At 37.9% G+C, this 18,324-nt stretch overlaps 1 protein-coding gene across 11 annotated transcripts in view; it reads left to right on the top strand.

The window, feature by feature from the left end:
* Positions 1–6,395, top strand: part of LOC108440343 (poly(rC)-binding protein 2-like) — a 49,787-nt gene extending 43,392 nt beyond the window's left edge. For 8 of the 11 annotated variants that reach the window (XM_017719160.2, XM_017719162.2, XM_017719161.2 and 5 more), the window contains 2 exons: positions 1,389–1,558; positions 1,842–2,934. In XM_017719160.2, coding sequence (XP_017574649.1) covers positions 1,389–1,558; positions 1,842–2,247 — 576 coding nt within the window. In that variant the 3' untranslated portion in view covers positions 2,248–2,934. Of the gene's footprint in view, positions 1–1,388; positions 1,559–1,841; positions 2,935–3,542; positions 3,592–4,510 lie in introns of those variants that run through there. The other 3 variants (XM_017719169.2, XM_017719167.2, XM_017719166.2) reach the window with 3 other exon arrangements.
* Positions 6,396–18,324: the final 11,929 nt, after the last annotated feature.

The raw sequence follows: 18,324 nt of genomic DNA, 5'->3' as shown, positions 1-18,324 counted from the left end.
TTTAGCATTGTTATGATTGTTACAATTGCTAGTCTTGAAAAAGCTGTTGCTAGTGTTCTGATTATATAATAAAATAAAGTTGTCCTTGAAGGGGGTGCACCACCTGGTGATGGTGGGCAAATATATAAATCACAATGATTAGCAATTTAAACAAATTTTTTTCCCATTGTGTGCAATTATTAAAGAACAAGCTTCAAGTGTCCATCAATTTTGACGGATTTATACCATTAGGGGAGGCTGTAACTGTTAAATACCTGTCTCCTATGATCTGTACATTTGATCATGCTGATTTTGCATGCTGCATCTTTGTGATGGATTTTAGGTGTGTTTCAAATGATGACTTGATAGATCTGAACCTATGGCCACCAACAGCTAATCAGTTTTCAACAAGCATTTGCACGGCTTAACATTAACAAGTCATCATGAAACCTGAATAGTATGTCTATGTAGGCACTTTGTAATAACCAACAGCTTCAAAAGATTAGGTCGCTAGGGGTTGCTATTCATAAAAATAAAAAATATTTAATATTTTAATATTATAAAATATTTAATATTTTGCTTATGGTCAGATAATGCAATACAGTGTTAGAATTATTTTTTTTTTTTAATTGACTTTTAAGCAGAGTATGTTTTCATGATATGAATCAATCATTTTGACTTGGCTTATTCTTAGTGATGCTAAAATCCAAAAACCAGCTGAGGACGTATTTAAAATGTCAGCCTCTGTTAGCTCTTACAGTAAGTGAGTCCTTTTAAAGTTAGAACATTTATGTTTTCTCACCTCAGTACTTTGTTTATCGCCTCAATGCTTTGAAAAGTGCTTCATCAAATGCAATGTTATGGCAGTTGTGGATTGTACAGCAACATGACCATTGTGTTTGTGGTATAAGATTTTGAAGTAGGATGTTTAAGAACACTGTCACAACAATAGAAATTAAAAGCATTATTGCATCTCATGTGGTGGTGTACAGGTTTTTTTAAGGGTTGTTTCTTAGATAAATAAAAAATAAGTGTACTGGGTTTTAATGATATTTGGTGAAAAATAAATCACTACATATTGTTTCTTAATTTCTTTTGATTTATTCTTTTGTATATCTCAGTTGTGTGTCACGTCATGTCTAAGCATTCATTCTTTGCATTCACAAAGAAAAAAAGTCACATTAATAAGATGACAATGAAATTCCTAGTTTTTTCTTGACTCTTGTCATAAGGCAAATGTTGTTTTTATACATGTGAGTTCTAAGAATCAGAACATCTAATTATTTAGTTGTTCATACATGTTTTGCATTTCTAATTCTCACAGCACAACGGATTAGAAAGCAACAGCAAATGCATCAGGATATCTGATGTTTACTTTTTTTCTTTCTTTCTTTTCCCCCCAACCACAGTTAATTGGATGCATCATTGGCCGGCAAGGAACGAAGATAAATGAGATCAGGCAGATGTCAGGAGCTCAGATTAAGATCACTAATCCCTTGGAAGGATTTTCTGACCGTCAAGTCACCATAACTGGCTCAACAGCCAGCATCAGTCTAGCCGAGTACCTCATCAATGCCAGGTTTCTTACTCTGTTTTGCAGTCACATTTACATACATGCACAATTTTCTTATTTTATTAATAGTCCGAGGTCCATGTTAATGTTAAAGTTAATGGTCCATGGTCATGGTGTCTAACTTGGAAGTAGATGTTTGCCTTGTACTTTTATTTCAATATATGTCTTTGTCCGTGTGTGCTGCTGTCCTGTCATCCTGAATGTCTCAGCCTCCTCCATACTCACACCCTACCTTGAAACCCATCCCAATTGTATCCCTTTTTATCCCTTCTTCTTTCTGTTTCTGCAGCATACCATCCTCTAAACCTACCTCCTTCTACCTGAACCCTGAACAGGCCCTCAATTCCAACTTGTACCCTCCCCTCTCTACTAGCACCTTACCTGCTGCTGCTGCTGCTGCTACTACTACTACTGCTACTTCCTGTTCCTCCTCTGTATTCCCCTCTTCCTCCTGTGTGGTGACGCCTTCCGTCTCCATTTCTCTGTCCTCCCTTTTGGTATCAAACCCTAGTCTTTCCTCCACCTCCTCTCCTTCTATGTCTCTCTCTTCCTCCTCAGCCTGTGTCTCTAGTGTGCTCAGCATCAAGCCCCTACCTCTCTTGTCACTTCATGTTGTTAATGGCCTGTCTCCTGAGCCTAAACTCAGTCCTGAGCTGGCCTCCAAGCCCAAGAAGCGTAGACTCTCACCATATTAAGAAATTTAGTTAAAATGTTCCTGTACTGATTTAGCTCTGTGTTTGTTTGGGTTTCATGTCTGGCTATGTTGTAGATGATATGATAAAATACTAGGACTACAGAAAATATTTGATAATTGAAGATTCAAATAAGTGTTGGTATTTTAGAGTTTAAATCTGATGTAATAGTCTCTGTCTTAAAGCAGGCAAAGTCTGAGCCAGTTTCTGGCTGCTACAAATAGCTAATTAGCTAGTGTACTCTCATGTGAATTTATTTCTTAGACCAAATGAGAGTGCACTAGTTGCTTGGAGTAGTATGAGAAATATCCGAAGACAACACCAACACGTAACACAGTCCTAGGTCTCTTAAAGCATTTACTTCATAAACACTTATCCCATAAACAGTGCAACCTGGAGTGTCCTGGGATATATACAGATTAGTAAGCATTAACTATGGTACAGCACTCTGGGCTCAAGAAGCCATCCCAGCTGCTACAATACATCACTTCCCCGCCCACTGAAAGAGCAGACCAACACTTTGTTTCTTCTTTTTAAAAAGACAGCTAAAAAGATGTTTCCATTGCTTATATGTTTCACGTTTCAGCCTGTTTATTTGTATTTTACAAAGACAGAGCTGTCACATAATTTGCATTGTACTACGTTACTTAATTGCTCAAAGGGTCTAAAAGAATAAACCATGAAAAACAACTTGTATTGCTGCTTCCTTGCGAGTCACAAAACAATACATTTCAGTTAATGTAATGAACCCATTGTGATTCAGAACTTTTATCAAAGTACAGCATAATCTCATGTTATTTTGGATTGTCCCTAGGACCATAGCTTACAGCAGACCATGTAATTCTTTAATAGGTTTTCCCAAAAACATGTAGTGTATGTGACTTGCATATCCATAATCATTAGCAGTGTTTTGTATTTACACATTGTCTTTACCAAATTCCAGAAAATTATGTGTAGCTTGGATAAAGATGAGCAAAAAGGCTAAAATTTCTAGTTCATCATTGAAGGTAAACATGAATCTTTTAAAAGTTTTAAAAAATAAAATTTTACACAACACTTAATGGGAACATGGTTGTCAGAAAGCTTTGTTTAATAATAAAACTTTCCATTCCTCCATACTACACAGTGCTTTTCTGCAGGATTTGCATATGGTGTTTTTTGCCAAAACATTCTGTCTTTCTCCTGGGATCACAAAAACCAGTTGTCAAATGTGTTTTGGAGACAATTTTTTTCCCTGTGGAATTTATGTTTCTGTTTTTTAATAAACATATATCTTATATTTTCCATGTAAAATCAAGCAGGTAAACAATATGGACCTTTTCTGCCGTCTCTACCTTTTTTCCAAGGGTAGGTATAATTCTAAATGGCACAGGAATTTAAACAATAGATCACTTATGTTAAAGCTAAAGTTGTAGTGAAGATCCACATCCAATTACACAACAGGTGTAAATGGATTATTTTGGACTGTCCTACATATTTTTTTTTCTGTTCTACTCTAATAATAGGGGGAGAGTGGAACACAACCTAGCAGGTTTTTTTTTTTTTTTGGCAAAATCATTTAAAAAATATGTATGTATTCATGTAGGGAACCTTCTCTCTGTTGCAAATGAAAAAGTAATCATTGTTTCAGCTGAAAGAGCACCAGTGCAAATATTAAATCTTATGCCATAGGAGGTTAGTTTTAATACACTGAGGAGCTAATTGTAACATTCACTGGAAAGATCTGGTAAGCAGATACAAGCACAGTTAATTTTATACAGTTATATGTTGTTAGACAAACTACTAGACCAGCTTTTCAACCTAAATACATCAAGATGCATACATAAAAATAAATGGGCTCCTGAGTCAAATGCTGGTAAATAAGCTCACTGGGCAAAAAAAGGTCAATTGAATAATTTTCTTTTCTATAACTTGGTTATGCATCCCTTTGCCATAATAACAGCATCAGTCCTGTCAAGGTAAAAATTACACCAGTCTCTTGAGTTCCTGCCCAATCTAGCTCACTCTTTTTATCATTTCATCAGCTGTTACAAACTTGAGGTGCATTCTTATATTAGTGAATGATTTTACATTTGGAAGCATTTAGATCACAATGTTGAAAATTGAAGTTTCTCAGTTTATTTTTCCACTAGGGATTAGTTTCTCTGGTTCCCTCTGACTTCTAATGTATTATGGAATGCACAGTAATAACAGGATTTGGTTTTGACTTTCCCAAATGAAAGCTTATGTTGTTCCTCCTCTCTATTTCTCCAATATCTTGCTCCAGGCTTTCATCTGAGGCTACGGGACTGGCGACCATCTGATACATGAATGCATCTGGCCTAGGTCCTACTTTTTACCACCAACTCTGAACACAGGAAACAAGAGCTGTCAGTGTGTCATTTAATACTAGCCATAATCCTTGCTCTTTTTATTTTTTATTTCTGTATTCAGTATGAATTATTGTTGAAATTATATTTGCGTTGCAACTTTAGAGTGAACTTTTTTGTTTGGAAATTTCATTCTCCCTATCTATGACAAAAAAAAGCTTGGATGGAACATCTGAGTAGGTATAGATATAGTTTTGTAATTTGATTGACATTTTTCCTTATTAAAGTCAATTAAAATAAACATTTATTTTAAATACATCCAATCACTGAATTTACTTCTTCCTGCTGATAGCAGAGGATGGAAATTTGTAAATATAATTTGCAAAGAAGAAAATGCACACTGGTTTATTGTGAAGATTGAAGAGTGCGTGTAGGCTGCTTCTGTTTCGTTCCAAGGACATCTGGGGAGATCAGTAATGAATGTTTTTAATATAATTTGTTTAGTTCCGTGTTAAAATTAATAACTGTCTCTAAAACCTGACGTTACAAAGGTTGCTTGAAAATCGGCTCATTAAATGAGCCTGCTATGAAAGCACTGTTTTCCAATCTAAAACCATCATGTGTGTGTGTATATATATATATATATATATATATATATATATATATATGATCACATCTTTTAATCAGTTAAAACTAATAGAAGTTGACTAAACAATCATCAGTATATTCAGTATGTTCACTCTTTGTACCTTTCAAACTATCAAAAAACTTTTACCTTTATTTTAAGTGTTTTTTTGTCATCTAACTTTTTTTTGGTGGTAATAAAGCTTCTGCTTAGGGTTGGACTGTGATGACACTGCTTATAATTCTCCTCTGAAGAAAATGAGCTGTGTATTAATTTGTTACATTTTTGTAAACACAACTGGTTGGAATATTTATTATAAAAGAAATGAAGGGGTGTTATACATGCTGTACTGTGCAAAAGTCAGTCTTAGGCAGTCACAAAAGTTCATACGTGTGTGTATGTGTGTGTACACTACTCACAAAAAGTTAGGGATATTTGGCTTTTGGGTGAAATTTCAGGATGAACCTAAAATGCACTGTAACCTTTACAGGTGACCTTAATGTGACCTCTAAACTTCTGAATATCCAACTGTTCAGTGTTTCAGTACTTTCTGCACAACTTGCTGTTCTCTAACAAGGGGCTTAACAGCAAGGTGATGGAGTTACAGTGTGGGCAGGTGTGTCTAGTCAATACAGAACTGCCCTAGACTTTGTGAATGGTACAGTGACAAGTCCATACTACTTGAATAACATCATTAATCCAGTCATTGTGCCTCTGTATGAACAGCACAGGCCTAGTTTCATCTTCATGGACAACAATGCTCCAGCTCAGGTCGCATTGTTGGGGAACGGCTGCTGAAGACTGGGGTACCTCAAATGTAGTGGCCTGCACTTTCTCCGGACCCGAATCCCATAGAAAACCTATGAGATTAAACAGAGTTGCCATTTAGAGGCTAGTAACTCTGTACCCCAGAATCTCAATGACCTGAGGGCCGCCCTTCAAGAAGAGTGGGATGCCATGCCTCAACAGACAATGAGTCACCATGAGACGTTGTTGTCAAGCTGTAATTGATGCTCAAGGGCACAAGTTATTGAGACATTGACAATTTTTGTTGGGGTATACCCAACACTGTTAGCTTTTGTTTCAATAAATTGTTTGAGATGAGGAAATCACCATAGCATGCTTCTACTTAAATGCCCTACTTTCATGATACATCACTGTAGTGTGAACTTTTTACGTTTTCCATAAATTTCACCCAAAAGCCAAATATCCTTAACTTTGTGAGTAGTATGTATATATATATATATATATATATATATATATATAGCTCAAAAAAATAAAGGGAACACTCAAATAACACATCCTAGATCTGAATGAATGAAATATTCTCATTGAATACTTCGTTCTGTACAAAGTTAAATGTGCTGACAACAAAATCACACAAAAATCTATGGAAATCAAATGTATTAACCAATGGAGGACTGGATTTGGAGTCACACACACAAAGTGGAAAAACACACTACAGGCTGATCCAACTTTGATGTTATGTCCTTAAAACAAGTCAAAATGAGGCTCAGTATTGTGTGGGCCTCCACGTGCCTGTATGACCTCCCTACAACGCCTGGGCATGCTCCTGATGAGGTGGTGGATGGTCTCCTGAGGGATCTCCTCCCAGACCTGGACTAAAGCATCCGCCAACTCCTGAACAGTCTGTGGTGCAATGTGACGTTGGTGGATGGAGTGAGACATGATGTCCCAGATGTGCTCAATCGGATTCAGGTCTGGGGAACGGGCGGGCCAGTCCATAGCTTCAATGCCTTCATCTTGCAGGAACTGCTGACACACTCCAGCCACATGAGGTCTAGCATTGTCCTGCATTAGGAGGAACCCAGGGCCAACCACACCAGCATATGGTCTCACAAGGGGTCTGAGGATCTCATCTCGGTACCTAATGGCAGTCAGGCTACCTCTGGCGAGCATATGGAGGGCTGTGCGGCCCTCCAAAGAAGTGCCACCCCACACCATTACTGACCCACTGCCAAACCGGTCATGCTGAAGGTTGTTGCAGGCAGCAGATCGCTCTCCACGGCGTCTCCAGACTCTGTCACATGTGCTCAGTGTAAACACATGTGCCAGTGGTGAATTTGCTGATCCTGGTGTTCTCTGGCAAATGCCAAGCATCCTGCACAGTGTCGGGCTGTGAGCACAACCCCCATCTGTGGACGTTGGGCCCTCATACCATCCTCATGGAGTCGGTTTCTAACTGTTTGTGCAGACACATGCACATTTGTGGCCTGCTGGAGGTCATTTTGCAGGGCTCTGGCAGTGCTCCTCCTGTTCCTCCTTACACAAAGGCGGAGGTAGCGGTCCTGCTGCTGGGTTGTTGCTCTCCTATGGCCTCCTCCACATCTCCTGGTGTACTGGCCTGTCTCCTGGTAGTGTCTCCAGCCTCTGGACACTACACTGACAGACACAGCAAACCTTCTTGCCACAGCCCGCATTGATGTGCCATCCTGGATGAGCTGCACTACCTGAGCCACTTGTGTGGGTTGTAGAGTCCGTCTCATGCTACCATGAGTGTGAAAGCACCACCAACATTCAAAAGTGACCAAAACATCAGCCAGAAAGCATAGGTACTGAGAAGTGGTTTGTGGTCCCCACCTGCAGAACCACTCCTTTATTGAGTGTCTTGCTTATTGCCAATAATTTCCACCTGTTGTTTATTCCATTTACACAACAGCATGTGAAATTGATTGTCAATCAGTGTTGCTTCCTAAGTGGACAGTTTGATTTCACAGAAGTTTGATTTACTTGGAGTTATATTGTGTTGTTTGTGTTCCCTTTATTTATATATATATATATATATATATATATATATATATATATATATATATATATAAAAAATTTATATTAAATATAAATAAACATAATTTATTTAATTTATATATATATATATATATATATATATATATATATATATATATATATATATATAATTTATTTAATTTATATATATATATATATATATATATATATATAAACACACACACAGTGGTGCTTGAAAGTTTGTGAACCCTTCAGAATTTCTCATAAAAGTAGATAAAGAGAACAGAGTTAAACAAATGGTGCAAAAATATTATACTTGGTCATTTGATCCAATATTACATGTTTGTGAGTGGCAAAAGTATGTGAACCTGTAGGATTAGCAGTTAATTTGAGGGTGAAATTAGAGTTGGTGTTTTCAATCAATGGGATGACAATCAGGTGTGAGTGGGCACCCTGTTTTATTTAAAGAACAGAGATCTGCTCTTCACAAGACATGTTTATGGAAGTGTATCATGGCCTGAACAAAGGAGATTTCTGAGGACCTCAGAAAAAGAGTTGTTGATGCTCATCAGGTTGGAAAAGGTTACAAAACCATCTCTAAAGAGTTTGGACTCTATCAATCCACAGTCAGACAGATTGTGTACAAATGGAGGAAATTCAAGACCATTGTTTCCCTCCCCAGGAGTGGTAGACCAATAAGGATCACTCCAAGAGCAAGGAGTATAATAGTCGGAGAGGTCACACACCTCTAAGAAACTGAAGGCCTCACTCACACTGGCTAATGTCAATGTTCATGAGTCCACCAACAGGAGAACACTGAACAACAATGGTGTGCATGGCAGGGTTGCAAAGAGAAAGCCGCTGCTTGTCTGCAGTTTGCTAAAGATCATGTGGACAAGTAAGAAGGCTATTGGAACAATGTTTTGTGGACTGATGAGACCAAAATAGAACTTTTTGGTTAAAATGAAAAGCGTTATGTTTGGAGAAATGAAAACACTGCATTCCTGCATAAGAACCTTATCCCATCTGTGAAACATGGTGGTGATGGTATTATCATGGGTTGGGCCTGTTTTGCTGCATCTAGGCCAGGATGGCTTGCCATCACTGATGGAACAATGAATTCTGCATTATATCAGAGAATTCTAAAGAAAATGTCAGGACATCTGTCCATGAACTGAATCTCAAGAGAAGGTGTGTCATGCAGCAAGACAACAACCCTAAGCACACAAGTTGTTCTACCAAAAAATGGTTAAAGAAGAATAAAGTTAATGTTTTGGAATGGCCAAGTCAAAGTCCTGACCTTACTCCCATCGAAATGTTGTGGAAGGACCTGAAGTGAGCAGTTAATGTGAGGAAACCCTCCAACATCCCAGAGTTGAAGCTGTTCTGTATGGTGGAATGGGTTAAAATTCCTCCAAGCTGGTGTGCAGGACTGATCAACAGTTACCGGAAATATTTAGTTGCAGTTATTGCTGCACAAGGGGGTCACACCAGATACTGAAAGCAAAGGTTCTCATACAGTCGGGGCAGTCGTGGGCTGGAGGTTAGGGATCTGGCCCTGTGACCGGAAGGTTGCCAGTTTGATCCCCAGGGCCGACAGTCCATGACTGAGGTGTCCTTGAGCAAGACACCTAACCCCCAACTCCCCGGGCGCCATGGATAGTGCTGCCCACCTCTCCGGGCAAGTGTGTGCTCACTAGTGTGTATGTGGTGTTTCACTATACCGATGGGTTAAATGCAGAGGTGGAATTTCCCTGGTTGTGGGATCAAAAAAGTATCACTATTACTCAATACTTTTGCCATTCACAAATATGTAATATTGGATCATTTTTCTCAATAAACAAATGACCAAGTATAATATTTTTGTGTCATTGTTTAACTCCGTTCTCTTTATCTACTTTTAGGACTTGTGTGAAAATCTGATGATATTTTAGGTCATATTTATGCAGAAATTCTAAAGGGTTCACAAACATTCAAGCACCACTGTATGTACACACACACACTCACCTTTAGCAGCTATAACAGCTTCAAATCATCTGGGAAGGCTTTCCACAAGGTTTAAGAGTGTGTTTATGGGAATGTTTGACCATTCTTCCAGAAGTGCATTTGTGAGGTCAGACACTGAAATTGGGTGAGAAGGGCTCACAGTCTCTGCTTCCCAGAGAGGCTGAGTCTTTCAAAAGTAAAGATGAGGAAGGGTTCACCACTCTGTGAAAGACTACACAATCAAATAGTGCAACAATTCAAGAAGAACATCATAAAATAGCAAAGAATTTGCTTTTCATCACCTACGTTGCATAATATCATTAAAGATTCAGAGAACATGTTGTTGGCATCAAATTCAAAATGGGCATATATTTTTCAAAAAACAAAATTTCTCAATTTCAGCATTTGATTTGTTGTCTTTGCACTATTTTCTGTGAAATATATTTGCATATCAATGAATTTTGTTTTTATTTATATTTTGCACAGCATCCTTTTTTTGGAAATGGGGTTGTGTATTTTATGGCAGATTCACCTCAAACATGGAACTTTGAAACTTGTAACAGACATACAAGTAACATTCTTTAATTTGTACATTGTAGTTCTATAGTGTTTCAGTAATGGCCTTACCTTAAAGCCTGTCTCTAAATATTACTGCAGCAGCCTATTAGCTTGTAATAGGAATTTGTAGAAATCTAAATTGTAGGTAGTTTGACCAGAGGAGGATCGTTTCCCCCCTTGTGAGCCTTGGTTCCTCCCAAGGTTTCTTCCTCAGCTCTGAGGGAGTTTTTCCTTGCCACTGTCGCCCCTGGCTTGCTCACCTGGGGTTTTTACATTCATGTTAAAACTTTGTCTTTACTGGAGTTCTGTGAAACTGCTTTGTGACACATCAGTTGTAAAAAGCGCTATACACATCAAGCTAGTTAGTCCATTGAACTGCATCAAAACATTTTTTCAGATATTAGAGTGCATATATTTTTAGTACCAATACAGGATCCAACACTGTCTAGTTCAGTTGTTTCTTGCCTTTCTATTGTTTCTGAACACCAGTCTCTATAGCACAGTGACAGCAAGTATCACATCTGACACTAATCCGAGGATTTCACATTTGGAGGTTCTGGTCTTCTCAAATGGTTTTGTTTGGCTGGTTGAGCTGTAGAATGTCCAAAACAAACATATTTGGACATATTTTGATATATAAAAGCTTTCAAATTTGTCAGTCAATGTATCGTATTGTCAAAAGGGAGGCTAATTGGCAAACTCTTATATATTATAATTAAAGATCAAAATTGCCATTATGCCCATGAAATCAATGTAAAATGCCTAGGCCAGAAAGGAGAAAGCTATCCTCATGTACAATACTATGCCATTTATTTCCATTACTCATGATTAAAAACACATCCACTGAAACCTAAAGTAGCCAAAGGTTTATCCGTGGCATTATTTTTAAAAGTGCCATAGAATGGAAAAATGCATTTGCATAGTTGAATAAGGAGAGTTCATGTTTTCATCTCCTTCAAATACAAATTCCACAAAAGAGGGCTGTTAAACGGGCTACTTCCAAAAACGGGCTACTTCCAAAACTGTTGTGTAACAGTCTTGACTAGGTAATAGTTTTGTTCTCAAAATTTGCACACACCAGCCTACGTTCTAACTCAGCAGGAAATGCTGACAATGGAGCAACAGCAATGGAAATGCTGAACTATTTGAAGAAATTGTACCAATTTAGGCGGTGAAGGGATGTCAGCACTTTTCACACCCGAACTGTCAACAAGTGTGACTGATGTTCATTTTTAAGCTGAAGTTGGCTTCCTATTCGCCAGCTTCTTATTTAAATGTTCTGTTCCACCTAGGCCCTAGAATGTATCTGCAGCACCATTTAAGATGGAACAGAAATTTTTCAAAACAAGCTGTCAAATAGGAAATCAACTTCAGCTCCCACATGTTAAACAGGATCCCAAACAACTTTGAATTAAAGTTGTTGGTTTGCACACACATTTCACTATGGACAGTTTCTCAAACCTTGTATAATATGAAGCACGCTCCGCACAGCATTTGACACTGAAGAGAGATGCAGTTCCAAATTTATTAGCATCACAACCCCAACAGCAACCTGGAAAGCAGCTAGCCTTGCTGTGTGATTTTATCCCTTTCACATCAGTTGAAGGCAGATCATATTAATTGAAAATTTCATAGTGAGCAAACAACTTTTATTTACTTAGTGTTGTTGTCAATATCGAAAGCATGTTAGTGCTAGTATAGGTAGAGTTAGCTACTAACAAGGTCCAAGTAACTAGCATAGCTAACTACATACTATGAAGACGTAGCTTGTATTTTATTTTCCTGTCTGTGTTTATTTTCACACGTTGCTTGTTTGTGAGCCATCAAAATGCATTGCTGTAAACCTGCAAATCAGGTTATTATTCATCAAATTACTATCCATGAAATTATTCATGAGTATCCCAAGAAAGAAAAAAACAGCTTGTTTGATTCTAGGGCTAGATCGGGGGGGGGATTTGAATAATAAAGTGCTGACGTTGGATGTGTGTCCTGCTACTGTTACAGTCAATAATAAGGATAGCCTATACACAGGTCATCTTTAGCTTCTCTGAACAATTCAGAAAAAAACAAGACTGCAGCGATTACCGCTTCCTCTAGTTAAGTATGGTACCTTAAAATGCTTATTTAAACAAAATGCCAAAAAGTCCACAAACCAGAAGGTATTTAGGCCTAGGTATAAAATATTAAAAATTTGAGCTGAGGATTACAAAAAAATATTGCATTAAACCTCAGTAAAACCATGTATTTAGCAGCTTTAGCATTTAGCATGGGTGTAGTTTTAACAGCAAATTCTGGGGACATGGCAATTAACTTTGAAAACTCACCTGACATTAAGGTTTAAACTAGGCTATAAACTACAGCTAAGCTAAGCTTGTTTTTGGCTTAATAAATGGGCAGAAAACATGCTGTACTCTAATGGGTATGGGATCTTTTACAGGTGCAGCAGGTACATCTTTTGACCAGAACTTCACATATCTAAACTATGAATAATAGTTTAATATGATAAACTAATTGAATGCTTTAAGCAATAGAGGCTAGCAATTGTTGTGGAGCAGTGTTTAGAGGGATGAAAAAATAAGATGTAAACTGGGATTGGTTGATTAGACTATTCACGAACGATGTGCACTAAGCAAAATAGGCAGTCGTCTAGGGGCCCTATGAGCCAAGGACCCCATGAAAATACAAACTAGAAATGCGGTATGTGCTGATGTTAAATAAGCTATCTTGCTTTTTTTTTGCCACAGGCTGTGCAGCCGGGCCGCAATGCTAGCATTGTGGTAATTATTTTTAAAAAGTAACCTCCAGTGTGATGTTGCAGTAACGATGATGTTATTTATTATTTCTTGGACAATTAATTTCATTACTCATTATTCATTCCACATTACTCTACACCAAATCATCTCTATATTGGCAGATATGTTTGTTTGTTTCAAGCACAGACCTTTTTATGTTAATTATTTCTTACCTCAGGGAATGTCACATTTTGCTAGCTGTTTTTATTGCATATTGAGCAGGCTTTAGTGTAATTTCTGCACAGTAGCTCTGTAACACCAGGGGCTCAAGCTTCAAAGCTCCACAACTTTACGCCACCATTGATATATAATACTTATTTTAAAAAGTGTGTTCCCTGTAGAACATGTAAAATGAATTCACTTATTCACTTTTACATACGTTTGCTGTAAGCTCTAAGGTCTACATGGTCTATATGGCCCTCTTTTAAACCATAAGAGATGTAATTAGTACCACATACAGGCATGTGAAGAACTAAGTACACCCCAAAATATTTCTGTTTTTTGACATAGGTGGATATACACTATATTTCCAAAATTATTCGCTCGCCTGCCTTATGCATATGAAATTGAGTGAGATCCCATTCTTAATCCATAGGGTTTAATATGATGTCAGCCCTCCCTTTGCATCTATAACAGCTTCAGCTCTTCTGGGAAAGCTTTCCACAAGGTTTAGGAGAGTGTGAATGGGAATTTTTGACCATTCTTCCAGAAGCGCATTTGTAATGTCAGACACTGATGTTTGATGAGAAGGTCTGACTTGCAGTCTCCGTTCTGATGTATATCAAAGGTGTTCTGTTGTGTTGAGGTCAGGACTCTGTGCAGGCCAATCAAGTGTTTGTGCACTGGTGCGCAGTCATGTTGGAACAGGAAGGGGCCGTCCCCAAACCGTTCGCACAAAGTTGGGAGCAGGGAATTGTTAAAAATCTCTTGGTTTGTTGAAGTAACAAGAGTTCCTTTCAGTGGAACTAAGGGGCCCAGCCCAACCCCACACCGTAATCCTCCCTCCACCAAACTTTACACTTGGCACAATGCAGTCAGACAAGTACCGTTTTCCTGGCAACTGCCAAACCCTTGTCCATTGGATCGCCAGACAGAGAAGCGTGATTCCTCACTCCAAAGAACACGTCTCCACTGCTCTAGAGTAAAGTGGGGGCACTTTACACCACTGCATTTGATGCTTTGCATTGCGCTTGGTGATGTAAGGCTTGGATGCAGCTTCTTAGCCATGGAAACTCATTACATGAAGCTCTCTACGCTGTTCTTGAACTAATCTGAAGGCCACATGAAGTTTGGAGGTCTTTAGTGATTGATTCTGCAGAAAGTTGGATGGCCTCTGTGCACTATGCACCTCAGCATCCGCTGACCCCGCTCTGTAATTTTACGTGGTTGCTGTCATTCCCAACCAATTGCTTCCACTTTGTTATAATACCACTGACAGTTGACTGTGGAATATTTAGTAGCAAGGAAATTTCATGACTGAACTTGTTGCACAGGTGGCATTCTATTACAGTACCAAGCTGGACTTCATGGAAGCTCTTGAGAGCAACCCATTCTTTCACAAATGTTTGTCTGCATGCCTAGGTGCTTGGTTTTATACATCTGTGGCCATAGAAGTGATTGGAACACCTGAATTCAGTGATTTGGATGGGTGAGTGAATACTTTTGGAAATATAATGTTTTAGTATTTGATCTTCATTTAAACAACATGGTTAAATAGATAGAAATGTAATAGAACAAAAAACTATGGAAATTTGAGTTTGCAATCATTCATTTCACCTTTGGCAGAAACAACTACACTGTGTGCACAATTATTAGACAAGTGAGTATTTTGACCACATTATCATTTTTAGGCATATTTTCTAACTCCAAGTTGGATAAACTTGAATGCTTAATGGATTTAAGCATAGCAGGTGATATGTATCTGTGTAATGAGGGAGGGTGTGGCCTAAGGAGGTCAACACCCTATATCAAGGTGTGCATAATTACTGGGCAGCTTTTTTCTTTAGGCAAAATGGGCCAAAAAAGAGATTGAACTGACTCTGAAAAGTTAAAAAATACCAAAAGTCTCTCAGAGGGATGCAGAACTCTTGAAATTGCTAAGATATTGGGGCGTGATCACAGAACCATCAACTGTTTTGTTGCAAATAGTCAACAGGGTCGCAAGAAACAAGTTGAGGAAAAAAAGACGCAAATTAACTGCCAAGGATTTGAGAAGAATCAAGCGTGAAGCTACCAGGAGCCCTTTATCTTCCAGTTCTGTCATATTCCAGAACTGCAACCTAGCTGGAGTATCAAGAAGTACAAGATGTTCAGCGCTCAGAGACATGGCCATGGTAAGGAAGGCTGAAACCCGACCACCACTGAACAAGACACATAAGCTGAAGTGTCTAGACTGGTCCAAGAAGAAACTGAAGACAGATTTTTCAAAGGTTTTATGGACTGATTAAATGAGAGTGACTCTTGACGGACCAGATGGACGGGCCCATGCCTGGATCAGTAACGGGACAGAGCTCCACTTCTCAGAGTCAGATGCTAGCAAGGTGGAGGTGGGGTACTGGTATGGGCTGGTATTATTAAAGATGAGCTGGTTGGACCTTTTCGGGTTGAAGATGTGCTTAAAATCAACTCCCAAGCCTACTGCCAGTTTTTAGAAGACACTTTCTTTAAGCAGTGGTACAGGAAGAATCTGCATCTTTCAAAAAGACGATGATTTTTATCCATCACATACATCCAAGTACTCCTCTGCATGGCTAGCCAGTAAAGGCATTAAAGATGAAAAACTTATGACATGGCCCCCTTCCTCACCTGACCTGAACCCAATTGAGAACAATTCTTAAACGAGAGATTTACAGTGGAGGAAAACAGTACACCTCTCTGAACAGGGTGTGGGAGGCTGTGGTTGCTGCTGCACAAAAAGTTGATCGTCAACAGATCAAGAATCTGACAGACTCCATGAATGGAAGGTTTATCACTGTTAGTGAAAAGAAGGGTCTACTAGAAAACTACTGTCTACTAGTTTCTGACACCTACTGGGAGACATTTCTGTCCATTCCTCCATTGGTCAATTTTTTTTTTTTTAATTTCTCAGAAATGTTCATTGGAAAGCTTTGAGTTGTTTGTTTTATAATTCTCACTTGAACAGTGAGATGGGAAAATGTGTGTTTTTCATTTAGCTGCGTAATAATTCTGCACCATTATAGTTGCCCAATAAATGTGCACATATAGATATTCTCCTTAGAAAGGCAAAACTTCACTTTTTCTTAAACATCCATGTTTGAGGTTTAACATTTTGGATTAACTGAGAGCACTGTAGTTGGTCATTATTAAAAATAATCTTCAAAAATAACTTACTGTCTACTAGTTTCTGACACCTACTGGGAGACATTTCTGTCCATTCCTCCATTCGGAATCCTTTCCACTGTGCAATGCTAAGACACGGCAATTACATAACTTTGCATTTCTTCCTTTACTTGTATGTGTGGGATCATTACCCTAATAGAAGGTCAACTTCCTCAGCTCCAACTTTTCTTTACAGATTGTCATGTATTTTCCTCAAGCAGTGTCTGATATGAAAGAGCATTCATAGTCAGATCTATGATTGCAAGTCGTCCAGGCTCTGAGGTGGCTAGGCAGCCCCAAATCAAAACAATAAACCACCATACTTTACAGTTGGTATTAGGTTCTTCTGATCAAAGTCTTTGGTTTTCACCAATCATGGCTTCTTTTACTATGGCCAAATATATGTCTTTAATTGTCCATAGCAGAAGTATTGGTCTTTGCCTATATATTAATTAGCAAATTCTTGTCTCAGCATTTTTTTGTGTTTAATTTGCTAGGGTGACCTGCCTGGACTAGTTTGCAGTGGTTTTAAATCTCTCAACTTGTAGATGATTTTCCGATCGGTGGAATAAATTAATTCTAACATTTTGTATATTTTCTTAAAACCCTTCCCAAACTATGAAGACCTCAGAGAGCTCTTTTGATCATAGGCATGATGATATCATTCCCCAATAACAAAAAGCAAACCAGGCCAGATAACTGAGTATTTTATACTCCACAGGATATTCTCTAAAGTTGTTTGTATTATTAACACTTGATCAGGTGCACCTGATTTCAATGTTACATGTTTGAATTAGTGATTAAATGTATGGGTGCACTTGCTTTTTCCGCATAAGACAATTTCTAATTACTTTTACAATTTTAGTAGCACTTTAAATGAAGGTGTGATATCTGTATCTCCAGATATTACTTCTTCACATGATATAATATCCGCGACCCTGAGGGAGAAGCGGCTTAGAAAATGGATGGATGGATGATATAATATCCGCGACCCTGAGGGAGAAGCGGCTTAGAAAATGGATGGATGGATGATATATTTTTTATTCATAATAAAATTAAATAATTGCATTATTATTTGTTATTACCATTTATGTAAGTGTATTAAATGATAAAATGTATTATAATTTATAACCATTATGAGAACTCTCAGGTCATCAGGCCCTAATGCATAGACAGTATACTATACTGTATAGACAGTTAAGGTAAGATAAATTAGCATGGAGTTTTTCAAGGAAGTAACAATTTCAGTTTTTTTGTACGTACTCAAAAACACACGACAGACTTTTACAGATTGTATTTTTTTTTGTCATTTTGTTAATAATTGGCTTTTAATTAATCCACAATTAATTAACATAATTATTCCATAAAAGTTGCAATAATTTAAATAGTGGCAATAAGGAGTCAGATATGATACATTTAAGATGGCCATATTTCGATTCAAAAGGCAACATATTTCAAATTCAAACCGAAGATATTAAAAATTCAAATCTTTTCAAGTAGACATACAAATACATCAACAAAAAAGGCCATGAAACACCGCAAATCAATAAATTGAATTATTTTCCTTTTTCTGTGTTTCCTTTTATAATCCTTTTTTTCATACTTCTTATCTGTCATTGAATGGTGTTATTTGTCCTGTTAAAAGTTACAAAAGACTAATTCAAAACTTAACTGTAGGTGGCAGTATTCAAGCCACGCTCCCAAC

The sequence above is a fragment of the Pygocentrus nattereri genome, chromosome 21 (assembly GCF_015220715.1).
Source record: "Pygocentrus nattereri isolate fPygNat1 chromosome 21, fPygNat1.pri, whole genome shotgun sequence".
Taxonomy (NCBI): Eukaryota; Metazoa; Chordata; class Actinopteri; order Characiformes; family Serrasalmidae; genus Pygocentrus; species Pygocentrus nattereri.
This window is presented reverse-complemented; position numbering and strand designations above follow the sequence as displayed.